At 47.4% G+C, this 16,254-nt stretch overlaps 1 protein-coding gene across 10 annotated transcripts in view; it reads right to left on the reverse strand.

The window, feature by feature from the left end:
• The window catches only part of PARP16 (poly(ADP-ribose) polymerase family member 16), a 40,125-nt gene that overhangs the window by 12,835 nt on the left and 11,036 nt on the right, over positions 1–16,254 (reverse strand). For 4 of the 10 annotated variants that reach the window (XM_034938950.3, XM_055099025.2, XM_008953294.4 and 1 more), the window contains exons 2-5: positions 10,391–10,528; positions 6,009–6,215; positions 2,633–2,804; positions 421–562 (exon numbers count right to left, since the gene is read on the reverse strand). In XM_034938950.3, the coding sequence (XP_034794841.1) occupies positions 421–562; positions 2,633–2,804; positions 6,009–6,215; positions 10,391–10,528 (659 nt within the window). The remainder of the gene's footprint in view (positions 1–420; positions 563–2,632; positions 2,805–6,008; positions 6,216–10,390; positions 10,529–16,254) is intronic. The other 6 variants (XM_063596717.1, XM_008953297.4, XM_063596716.1 and 3 more) reach the window with 3 other exon arrangements.

The following is a 16,254-nucleotide window of genomic DNA, read 5'->3' on the forward strand; positions in this document are numbered from 1 at the left end:
AGTCAGTGGTTCAGCAGCCACTGTGGGAAGCTACTGAGCCAGCCTGTGCATAATCACACCCGGTGTCCAGTCACTGCCCTGCCTCTCAGCTTAACCTCATCGGTGGGTCTCAGACTGCAATCATGGGCCTAGTGGCTAAGGGGCCACACTGTTTGCGGCAGCCAATTTGGACTCAGTCAGTCTCTCATGCTATTTGTGTTTACCAATCTTTCTCTCTTCTCACTGGAATACAGTCCTCTTAGGGTCGGGACCACATCTTCTCCAGATCCTATCTCTCACTTCTCACCATGTCCAGCATGGTGCTTTACATACTTGACATCTAGCGGAGGTCTAAGGCTGGGGGAGGGGAGGCTGATACCTACAACAACTAAGAAAGCCAGCACTCTGAATACAGCCATTAGTTGTTCTCTTAGACCTTACCTCTTGGGTGGCTTCTGTGAATACACCAGGAGGTACTTCACTCGCAGCAGCTGGTTATTGGTGACCACGAAGTACTTGGGAGGGATGTCTCCCCCTTCACTATGTTTGATTCTCGCTCGTCTGCGATCTATCTCCTTGGAATCTGAATAAGGAGAGTAAAACACATCTTCACTGGGAGGAAATAGAACTAAGGAAGCACATTATAAATAGAAATAAGTTAAGCCTCCTGGTGCTGAGGGGGAAGAAGGCCTGGCAGGCTGAGGAACAGACGTGTGTGCGCATGAAGCAGCACTGAAAAAAATGGAGAATCTGGCAGGCAAATGGGAGGAGGAAAAAAAGAGTAGGAAAATATAAGGGATACAAGGAAGAAAAAACAAAACTCAACTGAGTGGGGAGAACAGAAGGAAGAAGCAAATTGATGGCCATAGCAAAGAAATACGCTGGGACTGGGAGCTAGGAACAGGACTTGATCTGAACACGCCTCTTAACAGGCATTATATATATATATATGTTTTTTTTTTGTTTTTTGTTTTTTTGAGATGGAGTCTTGCTTTTGTCGTCCAGGCTGGAGTGCAACAGCGCAGTTTTGGCTTACTACAACCTCCACCTCCCGGGTTCAAGCAACTCTTGTGCCTCAGCCTCCCAAGTAGCTGGGATTACAGGCGCCTGCCACCATGTCTGGCTAATTTTTGTATTTTTAGTAGAAATGGGGTTTCACCATGTTGGCCAGGCTGGTCTCAAACTCCAGACACCTCAGGTCATCAGCCTGCCTCAGCCTCCCAAAGTGCTGGGATTACAGGCATGAGCCACCACACCCGGCCTTAACAGGCATTTTAAATGAACCATTCTGGATTTGAGGTTCTTAGAACATTTATCTTCCACCCTTCGTACCAAGACTTGTTTTAAAACAAACAAACAAAAAACCCTTTTCTTTTAATAACACAAAAAAGTTCTACAAAAAACTAGGAAGACCAAAGCTGCGTGACAGCAGAGGTTGGAAGGTTTTGTTTTGATGTTTAATGTCACGGTTTGCAAACTTCCTAAGAATTATAAATGCAAATATCCATGCTGTCCAGTTTGGGAGGGTGGTGTCAGACCTGAGCTTGCATCTCAGAATTCCAGTTGTTTTACATTAGAGGCCGGAAGAGTCAGTTTTCTGAATTCTCTTGGAACCAACAAGCCAGATCTTTTTTCTTTCTTTTTTTTTTTTTTTTTGGATGGAGTCTCGCTCTGTTGCCCAGGCTAAAATGTAGTGGCATGATGTTGGATTACTGCAACCTCTGCCTCCTGGGATCAAGCGATTCTCATGACTCAGTCTCCCAAGTAGCTGGGACCACAGGCACATGCCACCACACCCGGCTCATTTTTTTATTTTAGTAGAGACGAGGTTTCACCACGTTGGCCAGGTTGGTCACAAACTTCTGACCTCAGGTGATCCACCCGACTTGGCCTCCCAAAATGCTGGGATTACAGGTGTGAGCCACACTGCACCTGGCCCCAACAAGCCAGCTCTGGAGACTGGAATGACAGTTCTGTGACTGCTCTGCCTTTGAGGAGAGCCACACAATGGTGGGGGGAGACAAGGCAAACAGTCTCAGGGACACAGTAGGGGAGTGGGATGAGGTAGCTGGCCAGTCATCACTCTCTGGAGAGCTCAGGACTCCCCAGCACCTTGGCTGCCCTTCACACCCTGGAGGGATCTGGCACACGCCAGTGTAGATCGGAGGGTCTGGACCCAGCATCCTTTGCTTCATTTAGCAAATATTTATTGAATATCAAGTACATACCAAGGCTTTCTGCTGATACCAGGTGCCCAAGAATGAATGAGACCTCATTCCTACCTTCAAGGAGCCCACGCACTGGCTTCATCACTCACTTTTTTAAAAAATTCAAATCTCTCCTCCTCCCACAAAGCTTTCCCTGGCTGCTTGGACCCACCATGATTACTACTTCCTCTGAGCTGCCTCTGTGGGCCTTGTCAGCCTCCTTACCTGGCACGCCCCACCTACCCCCTCGTAGTGAATGGTCTCCACTGAGCGTTCAATCTCTAAGAAGACTGCTCGCTCCTTGGGCAGGACCCTGTCCGGCACTGCCCTGGATCCAGCCCAACCCTTGGGCATGCAATGGGTGCTCTACCCAACAGCTGGGCCAGCAAGAACCTGTACACCCAACAGAGGCCTGTAGCCCAGGTCTGGACCAAGTGCTCACTCACCCTTCTTCTTGGTTTGGCACTTGACGTCCGGATGGTCAATGACCTCACACACGGCCACACAGCTAAGGATGGGGCCGAGGAGGCTGTGCTGCCACCCGTGGCCATGGGGGCTGTATATGAGGGCCAGGCTCAAGTCACTGGTGAGGTAGGTCCCCTCTCCGAACAAGGATGTCTGCAATAGCAAGGCCAATGGAAAAGAAACACAGATGGTTGAATGTACAGTTGGCACGGCAAGACGACACAGGTCTCTCTTCAAGAGTTGTAAACACAAAATGTACAACCCCCCCCGCCTTTTTGCCCCAGCAAGACACAGGATCAAATAATCCTGTGATATCATCACAGGGTTATTACTAAACACATTCCTGCCTGACAACAGTTTAACTGATTGTGGATTTGGCCATCTGGCCTGGCAAACTAGCAGTTCCTTGTGGTCAAGGTTGAGTGAGAAAAGCATAGGTATAAGCATCCAAACCAATCTCGGTTTGAATCCTCCAGCAAGTGGCAAGTTATATAAACTCTCTGTGTCTCAGTTTCTAGATCTACAAAATAATGTTACTAGTAGCTCCTTTACAAGGTTGCCAGTGAGGATTAAATGAGGCAATATACATACATAAAAGAGTGGGACATCTGGCACATCTAAATAAATGAGGGGCCAGTACTCCATTGCAGGCCTTTATGTTCTAGTATATAAAGTAATTCCTGTTACATGAATGCAGTAAGCATGGTTACTCTGATGGGCTTGAAATGCAAAGTCACACCCTTAGGTACAGGGAAGGGGTCCCACCTGAGAAGGGAGGTAATCTGAGTCATTACTTGGAAAAGAAATGAGTCTCTCACAAACAAAAACATAAAAATTAAAAATAATAAATAAATTAGAAATTAGTCTCTTAGACCAGAAACTATAACCAAATGAGGGAGGCCTACATGCGGGGCAAGGTACGTTTTACTCTTTGTATTGGGGTTGACCAAGAAAACATCTAAAAATCTAGGCAGCATCTCCCTGGTGGTGCCCTCCATAAGGAAGCATGCCAGGTGAAGGACCTGTAAGTTGAGGCTACAGCAGGCATAGTGAACACATCTTTGCCCACGGTAGGTGACCAATAATCAACCACAATTGCCAGCACAGTAATATCAAGCATGGCACTTATTCCTAATGATCCAGAATCCTCAATTTAACATTCCAGGTAGCTGCGACCAATGGATGGACATTGACACTCAGGTTGAAATTCAACTGCAATCCCTGAGCCACACTATCAGTATCTCAAGATAAGTGGACTTGAAAAATGTCCTTTTCAGTAGCACCAGGCTTCCAAAATCCTAAATCTGTTAAGTGAAGCTTAGGGGAAATGAAACAGACCTTTGCTTGGCCTTTGGGAAGCTCTTTGCCAAGTTAGGCAGGGTCTCCATCTCTCAAAAGCTGACACAGACCTTCTCCAATGACACTGGATGCCCTCTGATCTGACCCCACATCCATTCTCTGCTTATGCCATCATGTGTTCACCCTTCCTTAGACTTGAGAACCCCATGCAAGGCTGCCATGAGCAGTGGTGTACAAGAGTGGGAAACTCAGTGTATCTCTGCCATGAAAACAGTATCAGTATCAACTGGCAGATGGACTCCCTCAAGCAAGCCCTTCACTGAAAACCCAGGCAGAGGGGCCATAGGAGGATTGATGTGCTTTACCAAAGGATTTTTATAAGATGCCTCTAAGCAGCAAACTCCCTGGGGCACTAAAATGAAGGTTTAGTGTACAAGAGTATAATCTGCAGGCAACTTCTCCAGGCCAGCACCAGTGTAAAGGGGAAGCCCCCTGGATTCCAGTAGCCTGGGCATAATGGTAAGCTGAGAGCCAGTGGTGGACTGAGAGCCAGTGTAAACAAGCCCGTCATCCTTAGCAAAACCCAACAACATTAACCAGATACACCAGGGAAATATCTCCAGTCTCAGGGCTGCAGCAGCCACAACTGAGCCCATGGCTCATGGAGCCAGCTCCTCACAGACAAGGCAGATACTGCCATGACTGGGGGAAAGGCCTGCAGCTCCTCCAACTACCCTAGATGCCCCTCCATCAGCATATAAAAGCAGCTACCTCTTCCCTGGTACTTAGTACACAAAGAGCCCTTTGCATACATGAACTGTTTCAATTCTCTGACATATAAGAAGGAGGGTAATGGTGTCCTTTTTTACAGATGAAGAACCTGAGGCTCAGAGAGTTTAATTTACTCAGGGCCATAGAGCTGTTAAGTAAGTCTCTGTAGCTCCAGGGTCTGTCTGTAATGCTCCTCCTATTCCTGAGGGGTAAAATAAATGCCTGCAGAGAAGTGGACAGATGACTGTTTTGACTCATAAAAATGGGACAAAAGCAGCTCAAGAGGGGAGGGAAAGGACCTCTCCTCGGTGCATCTTGGCATATCCCTCAGTTTCTCCAAGGGCTGATTTCCTGGAGTGTGGTCCCCAAGGAAAGTGCTTCTCAAACTTCAATATGCATACAGATCACCTGGGGACCTTGTTAAAGTGTGGATTCCGATCAGGTGGTCTGCGCCTGAGATTCGCATTTCCAGCGAGCTACCAGGTGATGCAGACGCTGCTGGTCCAGGGAGCGCACAGTGGAGCGAGGGTTGGCTACATAGTGGGATCACCTGGAGAGCTTTTAAAGCAACTGATGCCTGTGCTCCACTCGGAGATTCTCATTTAATTGGTCTGGGATGCAGCCAGGCATCTGGGATTTTTTATTATTTATTTATTTTATTATTTATTTTTTGAGATGGAGTCTCGCTCTGTCGCCTAGGCTGGAGTGCAGTAGTGCGATCTCAGCTCACTGCCACCTCTGCCTCCCAGGTTCAAGCAATTCTCCTGCCTCAGCCTCCCGAGTAGCTGGGATTACAGGCACCCACCACCATGCCCGGCTAATTTTTGTATTTTTAGTATAGATAGGGTTGCACCACGTTGGCCAGGCTGGTCTGGAACTCCCTCAGCCTCCCAAAGTCTTGGGATTACAGGCGTGAGCCACTGCGCCAGGCCTGGCATCTGGGATTTTTAAAAGCTCCCCGAGTGATTCTAAATATGCAGCCAAGGTCGGGAACTATCTTTAAATCGATGCTTTTCAAACTATAACCAGTGCAGGAATCACCTAGAGATCTTGTTAAAATGCAGGTTCTGATTCAGAAGGTCTAGAGTGTGCCCAAGATTTTGCATTTTCTTAGGTTTCCAGGTGATGCTGCCACTGCTGGTGTGCAGACCACATTTTGAGCGAGAAGGCGTTAGTAAACCTACCCAACCCCACCTGCAAACTCCTAGGGTTCTGAATCTCCCCCTCCCCACTCTCCCACCTCCATCCCTGCTTCCCCACATCAGCAGGGTGTCCCTTAGGCCCCACCTTGTTCAGATGGCAGTGCAGGCCATTGTGGATAATGGAATGGAAGTTTTCTAGGCGGCTACCATGAAAGGCATAGATTAGGTCTCGTTCTCCTTTGGTCTCATAAAATTTGGCGTTGGCTGGGTCAAAGTACTCAATTTCAAACAGGAAGTCCGGTGCGGGAACAGGCGTGTGAGGAGCCCCAGTCAGCTTTTGGATCTTTTCAAACTTGAAAACATGAAGAGCGTCAAAATTTTATTTGGGGAGCTGGTAAATGTGCTGCAAAAATAGCCCCCTAAACTCTCAGGCTTAACTCCCATGGACTCTGCTCATGAGAACAACAGGTTTCATGAGGATAGAGACATAAGCAAACTCAGAGCTTATAGCACAAGACTGCTTTCTTTAATAACATTTTTCCCGGTCGGGTGCGGTGGCTCACACCTGTAATCCCAAAACTCTGGGAGGCCGAGGCAGGTGGATCATTTGAAGTCAGGAGTTCGAGACCAGCCTGACCAACACGGTGAAACCCCATCTCTACTAAAAATACAAAATTAGCCAGGTGTGGCAGTGCACACCTTTAGTCCCAGCTACTTGGGAGGCTGAGGCAGAAGAATCACTTGAACCCGGGAGGTGGAGGTTGCAGTGAGCAGAGATCACGTCACTGTACTCCAGACTGGGCAACAAGAGTGAAACTCCATCTAAAAAAATAATAATAATAAATAATAACATTTTTCCCTACAGTAGGCTGAGAAGCATGAATTGCTCCTTCTAAGTGGAGATCACAGGGCTGGGCGCGGTGGCTCACGCCTGTAATCCTAGCACTTTGGGCGGCCGAGGCGGGCGGATCACGAGGTCAGGAGATCAAGACCATCCCAGCTAACACGGTGAAACCCCGTCTCTACTAAAAATACAAAAAATTAGCCGGGCGTGGTGGTGGGCGCCTGTAGTCCCAACTACTCGGGAGGCTGAGGCAGGAGAATGGTGTGAGCCCAAGAGGCAGAGCTTGCAGTGAGCCGAGATGGCGCCACTGCACTCCAGCCTGGGCGACAGAGCGAGACTCCGTCTCAAAAAATAAATAAATAAATAAATAAAATAATAATTAAAAAAAATAAGTGGAGATCACTTCTAATTTTCCTAACACTTTTTTTTTTTTTTTTTTTTTTTGAGACAGTCTCGCTCTGTCGCCCAGGCTGGAGTGCAGTGACGCCATCTCGGCTCACTGCAACCTCTGCCCCTCCAGGTTTTTTAAGCAATTCTCTGCCTCAGCCTCCAGAGTAGCTGGGATTACAAGTGCGTGCCACCACCCCTGGCTAATTTTTTTTGTATTTTTAGTAGAGATGGGGTTTCACCATCTTGGCCAGGCTGGTCTTGAACTCCTGACCTCGTGTTCCACCCGCCTCAGCCGCCCAAAGTGCTGGGATTACAGGCGTGAGCCACCGCGCCCGGCCGCTTCCTAACACTTTTACATCTATTTCCTGCATTCCATTTTTATAATCATCTCATGATTATTGTAAAAATTCCCTCTCATCCTTGTCCATGCACCCCTCTGCAATGTGGTTTTGCAGGTGGGATTCTACCAAGATCCCATCAAAAGATGGAACCTACTTCTCCACCCTTAAGACTGTGCTTGGCCATGTGACTTGCTTTGGCCAACGGGACATTAACATATATATAGCAAACAGAGACTTGAGAAGGGCTTGTCTTTCCTTCTTTGCTGCTGAGAACCCCTCACCATTGTCCTGGCTTGTCTGCTATAGATTATGAGCCTCACAGAGGAAGGCTTCCAGCATGGTGGCCATCCCAGCTGAAGCCCCAGAAATGTAAGTGAGGCCACCCTAACTCATCCAGCCAAGCCCAGAACCACCCAACCAACCCACAAAATCATGAGAAGCAATTAGCATTTGTTGCTGTTGTTGTTTTTGAGACAGGATCTGGCTCTGTCACCCAGGCTGGAGTGCAGTGGTGCGATCCTAGCTCATCGCAGCCTTGAACTCCTGGGTTCGAGCAATCCTCTATCCTCAGTTTCTTGAGTAGCTGGGACTATACGTGCAACTACTATGCGCACCTAATTCTTAAATTTTTCATAGAGAGAGGGTCTTGCTATGTTGCCCAGGCTGGTCTTGAACTCCAGCCTCAAGCAATCCTCCCACCTTGGCCTCCCAAAGTACTAGGATTACAGGCGCAAGCCACTGCCCCCTAGTCCATTTCAGTGGTTTTTTCTTTTTTTTTGAGATGGAGTCTTAGTCTGTCTCTCAGCCTACAGAGTGCAGTGGCACGATCTTGGCTCACTGCAGCCTCCACCTCCCAGGTTCAAGCGATTCTCCTACCTCAGCCTCCCGAGCAGCTGGGATTACAGGCATGTGCCACAATGCCTAGCTAATTTTTGTATTTTTATTAGAGACGAAGCTTCATCATTTTGGCCAGGCTGGTCTTGAACTCCTGGCCTCAAGTGATCCGCCTGCCTTGGCCTCCCAAAGTGCTGGAATTACAGGCGTGAGCTTGTAGAGTTTAGTATTATTTGGAATGGGGATTGTAGACCTGTGAATTTCCTCTCTATAGTGGTTACACCTATAGTCCCAGTTACCCAAGACAAGCCAGGACAATGGGTCACACCTGGCCCATTTTAGTCGGTTTTTTTTTGTTGTTTTTTTTTTCCTTTCTTTCTTTCTTTCTTTTTTTTTTTGAGATACAGTCTTGCACTGTTGCCCTGGCTGGAGTGCAGTGGCGGCATCTTGGCTCACTGCAACCTCCGCCTCCCGGCTTCAAGCGATTCTCCTGCCTCAGCCTCCCAAGTAGCTGGGATTACAGGCTCCCGCCACCATGCCCAGCTAAGTTTTTGTATTTTTAGTAGAGACGGGGTTCCACTATGTTGGCCAGGCTGGTCTCAAACTCCTGACCTCATGATCCACCCGCCTTGGCCTTCCAAAGTGCTGGGATTACAGGCATGAGCTACCGCACCCAGCCAGTGGTTTTCAAATAGTAGGTCACAGACCAAAGCCAGTCTATGGCAAAGTTTTCTCTGGATTATGACTGAATGAGCAAAATAAGGGCAATATAACAGATATATTGATGTAAGGTTGCCATGTACCTTTCTTTGGAAGAACTGTTCTTCATTCTGAAGTCAAGGCCATCCTCCTTTCTTAGTACTATAATATCCTTTTATAAAATGATGATACATGGTAGCTAACATACTTACTTGGGCAATACAAAAAGTTGACAATCCTGGGTCCCAATACCCCACGGTTTAAAAGAAATTTAACTGGTCCACAATCAAAAGTCTAGGAGCTATTTATTGCCTTATCTACTTTAGCACCCAACATCTAGTAGGTGCTTGATGCCCATATGAGTGAGGTAAGAATAAATGAATGAACAAATTTGAATTCAACACATAACAACAGTGAAACCCAGAGATTCACTAGGAATTAGCCACCCAGCCTGGACCTGAATACAGATCTCCTGACTCCCACCTCCAGGGCTCTTTATGGTATTTTAACATCTAACACAGAAGAATGTCCCTTAGATACCAGAATCCAAGGTACCAAATTCTACGCCACATAGGAAAGATTTGTGTCTTTGGCAGGAGCTTGTAAAATTGAATACTCTTAAATTGAAATGAATTAAGTGATGAACAGTATGGGTAAAGGAAGAGCACCAGAGCAGGAATCAAGTCCTACACCCTGGTCCTTGTCATCCAGCCTGTCCCTGGGAGACCCCAGCCAGGCAAGGTAAACCAAATTATGGAATGTCTGACTTGTGCCAGAAACTGTGCTGGGGGGTGACACACATTTTATCAGTGCCCCACTTTGAGGTAACTATCAGCATCTCAATTTACAAATGGGAAAAAGGAGGCCCTTTTCGATAGAAATGGGATTTGAACCCAGAGCATGAGGTTTTCCACTCCTTTGAGCTCTGCCTCTCCATCTCCTGACAACTGAACTAGGTCAGTGTTTCTTAAGGTATGGTCAGGGTCACCCTAATCAGAATTACCAGCAGTGCTTGTTAAATAAAGTGAATCCCAACACATACTGAGCCCTTAGTATGTGCCCTTAGGCATTTTCAAAGTGAAAATTCATTCAATTCTCATAGTCAGTGTCTGATAGAAGTATACTATTATCATCCCCATTTTATAGATGAGGAAGCGGAGATACTGAAATGCACCTGGTACCTACTCAAGGTCACACAGCTGAGATGAGACAGAACTCAGCTTTGTACAGCCAGTGGGAAAGCTCCTGGGCCTGACTCCAGACACAGAACTAGAAAGTCTAAAGGTGAGGACCAGGAATCTGCATTCTCAAGCTGCCCAGGTCACTGGTACACAGGGAAGTCTCAGAGCCACTGGATTCAGTGCTGTCCTAGAGCCCTTAGGCCCCTAAAATCTGTGATGCTACGGACCAAAGTCTCACCTCTGCCTTCCCTGCACTGTGGATTGTCAGGACCTTTGAGGATAAAATCCAGCTCACCAGGTCCCAGGCCCGTTTGTGGTTGTCTCCGGAGGACTGGAGAAGTTCTTTCAGGTTAGGTAACTTGCTGGCATCTGCAAGCTGAAGCGACGGAAGAACTTCCATTAGCAAGGATCCCGGACACAGTGATAATCAGGGGCCCTCTAGTGGGAAGGTAGGCAACGTTCACTTGTTGCACGTCTCAAGGGATCTCCTGAGAGGAAATTCACAGGTCTACAATCCCCTTTCCAAATAATACCAAACTTTACAAGCTCTAAAATCTGAAAGGTTTTTTTTTTTGGTGGGTTTTTGTTTTGTTTTGTTTTTGAGACAGGGTCTCACTCTGTCGCCCAGGCTGGAGAGCAGTGGCATGATCTTGGCTCACTGCAGCCTCTGCCTCCTAGGTTCAAGCAATTCTCCCACCTCAGCCTCCCGAGTAGCTGGGACTACAAGCGCACGCCACCACACCTGGCTACTTTTCATATTTTTTGGTAGAGATGGGGTTTCACCATGTTGGCCAGCCTGGTCTCGAGCTCCTGACCTCAAGTGATCCCCCTGCCTCGGCCTTCCAAAGTGCTGGGATTACAGGTGTGAACCACCATGCCCAGCCTTGGTGGTTTTTTTTTTTTAAACTCTTTGGGTACCAAACCTGACCTGAGCTGATGTGAGGTTTAATCTTTACCTATCCCCTTCCTGTTAGTATCAGTGCATTCTGCTGCAGGAATATTAACATGCCATGAGTATGGCATGCCACCCACTGGAGGTGTGACTGAATACATGATACACGCACATGTGGGTAAAGCACTACATTACAAAGCCTTTTCCTTTCTGTGTGAGAATTAGTTAACTTCTGTTAAGTTGTTCCCCTGGAGACTGGATAAAGGTAGTATGACAACTACATACGTAATCAGGCAACACTGCTTAAGGTAAAAATGACGCAGCATGGTACACGGCATCTGGCCTGGGAGGAACTGTAAATGGGGAATGCATAACTTTGGGTTTCCCAGAGTGTGACAATGTTTTGTTGGAACACTGGAAGCTTTGTTGATGGCATTCTCATGAGTGAGACCAGCCTCTGAGGAAAATGGAGCTTCACTTAGGCCAGAGCAGTTCCTGCACCCACCCCATGTGGATCTCATCTCTTTACTCCCAAGTTTTCACTTTTGGGGGCAAAGACTAGCTCTTGGACCTCTATGTGGACCACTGCGAGGACTTCCACAGAAACACAGTGCCTGATGCTGTGCTGCTGAAAGCTGTCATCAGTCCTAGAGCCTTTGGATTTAGGCTGATGCCCCGTGGGACCTGCGATAGGACTCAGCCTAGTTGTCATTGCAGCACATTATTTACCATTCTAAAATCAGGAAGAATCGGAATCCTGAAACATATTCAGTGCCAGGATTTCTGATAAGGGACTGGGGACTTGGACTAACAGATAGCAACAAAGTATCTGTAGCTTTTGCTCAGAAGTTATGACTGACTAGAGGTCAAACCTCTCCAGCATGGTATTTAAACACCTCTAGCCTAATCTCAAACCCTTACCATCCCCTCCCCATCAGACTGCTTCTATCCAGGAGCATGCCTTGTTCCAAGAATACCCCTTCCCCCACCTCTACTACCCAGGCACTTCTGATCGAAGAGACCACTCTCTCCTCTAAGCCCCTAAAGCCCATTGCCCCAGTTCTCCCTTCCAAGTATGGCCAGACACCTGGAGGTCAAGAACTGTCTTGTGTTTTTCCAATTCTCCTCTTTCCTGGATGCAGAGAAAGAGCATGAACTGTGGAATCAGATCTCAGTTGGAATCTCTGTTGAGCTTCTATCTCCTCTCCAACAAGGGCACCTCTCTACCTCGCCATGGGGTTGTCAGGAAGTTTGAAGAAGGTCACAGAATCTCAGGGCTTGGTCTATATATGTCCATTTCTTTTCTTTCCATTTACATTTCTCCCCAGACAACACTGTCCTCCCAAACCCTGGCAACCTTTCCTTCTGCTTTGCAAGGGATGTAGTTGGCACTTCAAGGATACCTGTGTGGTGGCCCGGTGTGGTGGTTCACACCTGTAATCCCAGCACTTTGGGAGGCTGAGGGGGGCGGGTCACGAGGTCAAGAGATTGAGACCATCCTGACCAACATGGTGAAACCCCATCTCTACTGAAAATACAAAAATTAGTTGGGTGTGGTGGCATGTGCCTGTAGTCCCAGCTACTCGGGAGGCCAAGGCAAAAGAATCACTTGAACCCAGGAGGCGGAGGTTGCAGTGAGCCAAGATGGCGCCACTGCACTCCAGCCTGGTGACAGAGAGAGACTCTGTCTCCAAAAAAAAAAAAAAAAAAAAAAAGAATACCTGTGGTTCTTTTCCATTTTTCTAGAAAATTGACTATTACTGACTTTGGGAGTTTTTCTTAGCTCTGTAGTTGAAAATTAGAAACAGAGCCAGGTGTGGGGGCTCATGCCTATAATCCTAGCTACTCAGGAGGCTGGGGTGGATTTCTTAAGGCCAGGAGTTAGAGACCAGCTAGGGAAACACAGTGAGATGGCTCTAAAAATAAATAAATGAAATTAAAAACATCTTAGGGCCACTTTATTTCTATTTCCAGAGATTCAATCAATAGCCTCATATATTGTAATAAAACTATCTCAGGTTGGGTGCAGTGGCTCATGCCTGTAATCCCAGCACTTTGGGAGGCTGGGGTGGGCGGATCACCTGAGGTCGGGAGTTTGAACCAGCCTGACCAGCATGAGAAACCCCATCTCTACTAAAGATACAAAATTAGCCGGGCGTAGTGGCACATGCCTGTAATTCCAGCTACTCGGGAGGCTGAGGCAGGAAAGTCGCTTGAACCCAGGAGGTGGAGGTTGCAGTGAGCCAAGATCATGCCATTGCACTCCAGCCTGGGCAACAATAGCAAAACTCTGTTTCAAAAAAAAAAAAAAAAAAAAAAAAAAAACACCAACTATCTCTACAGGCCTCATGAGGTATCAGTGAAAATCTAATATTTATTAAAAGAAAAAATTTTTTTGGAGACAGGGTCACGCTCTGTTGCCCAGGCTGGAGTGCAGTGGCACAAACACAGCTCACTGCAGGATCCATCCCACCCCCACCCGAAGTGATTCTCCTGCATAGCTGGGACTATAGGCACATGCCGCCATGCCCAGCTAATTTTTTTTATTTTTAGTAGAGATGAGGTCTTGCTATGCTGCCCAGGCTGGTCTCAAACTCATGACCTCAAGTGATCCTCCTGCCTCAGCCTCCCAAAGTGCTGTGATTACAGGCATGAGCCACCAAGCCCAGCATACTTTTTTTTTTTTTTTTTTGAAAATGGATGTGTGAGCCCAGGCATGGTGCCTTATCCCAGCACTTTGGGAAGCTGAGGTGGGCGGAGCTCTTCAGTTCAGGTGCTCAAGACCAGCAGAGGCAACATGGCGAAACCGCATCTCCACAAAACAAAACAAACAAACAACAAAAAAAAATTATCCAGGCGTGGTGGTGTACACCTGCAGTCCCGCTACTTGGGCTGAGGTGGGAGGATCGCTAGAGCCTGGGAGGTAGAAGATGCAGTGAGCCATGATTGTCCTACTGCACTCCAGCCTGGGTGACAGAGTGAAACCCTGTCTCGAATAAAAAAAAAAAAGGATGTGTGGAGTGCAAATGCTCCACGAGTATTGGTGCTATTTCTATGCCTTGCTTACTGTTCCACGCCACCTGCTTCACCCCCAGGCTGCATGGCCTTGCATTATTCAGGGGGCATTTACTAAGCATCTACTTTGTGCCAGGCCCTGTGCTTATAGGAGGAGGCATTAGATTTAAAATGGGCCCCTTAATCAAGTGGGGAGGCAGAAAGGTAAATAATAATGACTTAAAAGTATTCATTGTCGCCAGGCGTGGTGGCTCACGCTTGTAATCCCAGCACTTTGGGAGGCCGAGGCAGGCGGATCACCTGAGCTCAGGAGTTCAAGATCAGCCTGGCCAACATGGCAAAACCCCATCTCTACTAAAAATATAAAAGTTAGATGGGCGTGGTGGCAGGCACCTGAATCCCAGCTACTCTGGAGACTGAGGCAGGAGAATCCCTTGAACTCCAGAGGCAGAGGTTGCAGTGAGCCAGTGAGCCATCACTGCACTCCAGCCTGGGTGACACAGCGAGATCCTGTCTCAAAAAAAAAAAAAAGCAGCATTCACTGTCATAACAAAGTTGGATACAAACTACTAAGAGGACAAGGTGGGACTCCTGTTGGGTAGGGGCTAAAGGAAAAGGGGGTGGGGTTGGGACCAGCTTCACAGAGGAGGTACTGTATGATCTGGGTTTGCTATATGAAACCACAGAAGTATAAAAGCGCAGCATGTAGCTGGGGAAGTGGGTGGTGGCATGGTTAATTGTGCAGTTCTCCCAGGCATCTGGGGCTCTATTCCTCTACTAGCTGTGTGACCTTTAGTGAGATGTTTGACTTCCTGTGTCTCAGCTTTCTCAAATACATAATTGGGATAATATCAGTAGCTACTTCATAGGGTCCCGGTGGAGATTAATCAAGTTAAACAAGTGCTCAAACCAACAGGAAAGTATTAAGTACTCTAATGTTAGTGTGACTGCCATGACTGTCATCATTAACAACAGGTAATTCTGTGTGGCTGGAACCTAGAGTGTGGGGAAGTGGCTGCCAAGAGGAAGAGTGGGAAGGTGACCTCAAGTGAGGTCATCTCAAATGATCCTGTGAAGGACCCTGTACTCCACTTGGGAACCCCAAGCTTTGTTCTGTAGGTTATACAGAGTCACTGAAGACATATCCCAAATGGTGTACCCTCAGGTAGCTTACCCATACAGGACTGCTGCCTGCACAGTCCAAAGGGCACTCATCCCCCTTCCTTCTTTTCTATTCCTTGTTATCTCAGAGCCAGAGCTGAGTCATCTTCTCTCCAAAGATTACTACTATTCCCATCACTCGTGTCCTCAAATCCCACCTGTGAGTCACAGCCCTTGTCAACAGTCCATATCTAGGCCCAGAGAGCCCCAGAAAAGGACAGTCAGCTAGCCAGGTGCCTTTCAGGGACTCAGTCTGGACAAAGGGGAGATGCCTCCTAGCTCCAAGCTGGACCCAGGCCTCTTCCCGGCCCTCCTACTGCATCTGCCCAGACAGGGTCCCTGCTGCATCCTGCCCTCCTTGCTCCCCACCATCTGTCCACACTCTTTAATTCCTCAACTGACCTTCTTTATGTCCCATTTCACTTTTCGTGTTACTCTGAAAAATAAATCTGCTTCAATAATTTAATAGGATTCTTCCTCTTGTGACTAAAACCTGTCTGCATTTTAGCAGGGCCTTTTGGGAACCAGGCACACAAGTAGGGTTGCCATTTAAAATACGCTCTGCCTGGTTAAATTTGAATTTCAGATAAACAACAACAACAACAAAAGACCCATTTTGTTTTTTTTAAAGACGGGATGGGGTCTCACTCTGTCACCCAGTCTGGAGTGCAGTGGCAAGATCACAGCTCACAGCAGCCTTGACCTTTCAGGCTCAAGCAATCCTCCCACCTCAGCCTCCAGAGTAGCTGGGACTAAAGGTATGTGACATCACGCCCAGCTAATTTTTTGTACAGACAGGGTTCCACCATGTTGCCCAGGCTGGTCTCAAAACTCCTGGGCTCATGCAATCCACCAGCCTCAGCCTCACAAAGTGCTGGGATTACAGGCATGAGCCACTGTGTTCAGCCAACAAATTTTTTTTAGTATAAATAACCCATGCAATATTTGGGACATATTTATACTTAAAATCCCAGCACTTTGGGAGGTTGAGGTGGGTGGATCACCTAAGGTCAGGACTTTGAGACCAGCCTGGT

This window comes from Pan paniscus, chromosome 16 (assembly GCF_029289425.2).
Source record: "Pan paniscus chromosome 16, NHGRI_mPanPan1-v2.0_pri, whole genome shotgun sequence".
Classification (NCBI taxonomy): domain Eukaryota; kingdom Metazoa; phylum Chordata; class Mammalia; order Primates; family Hominidae; genus Pan; species Pan paniscus.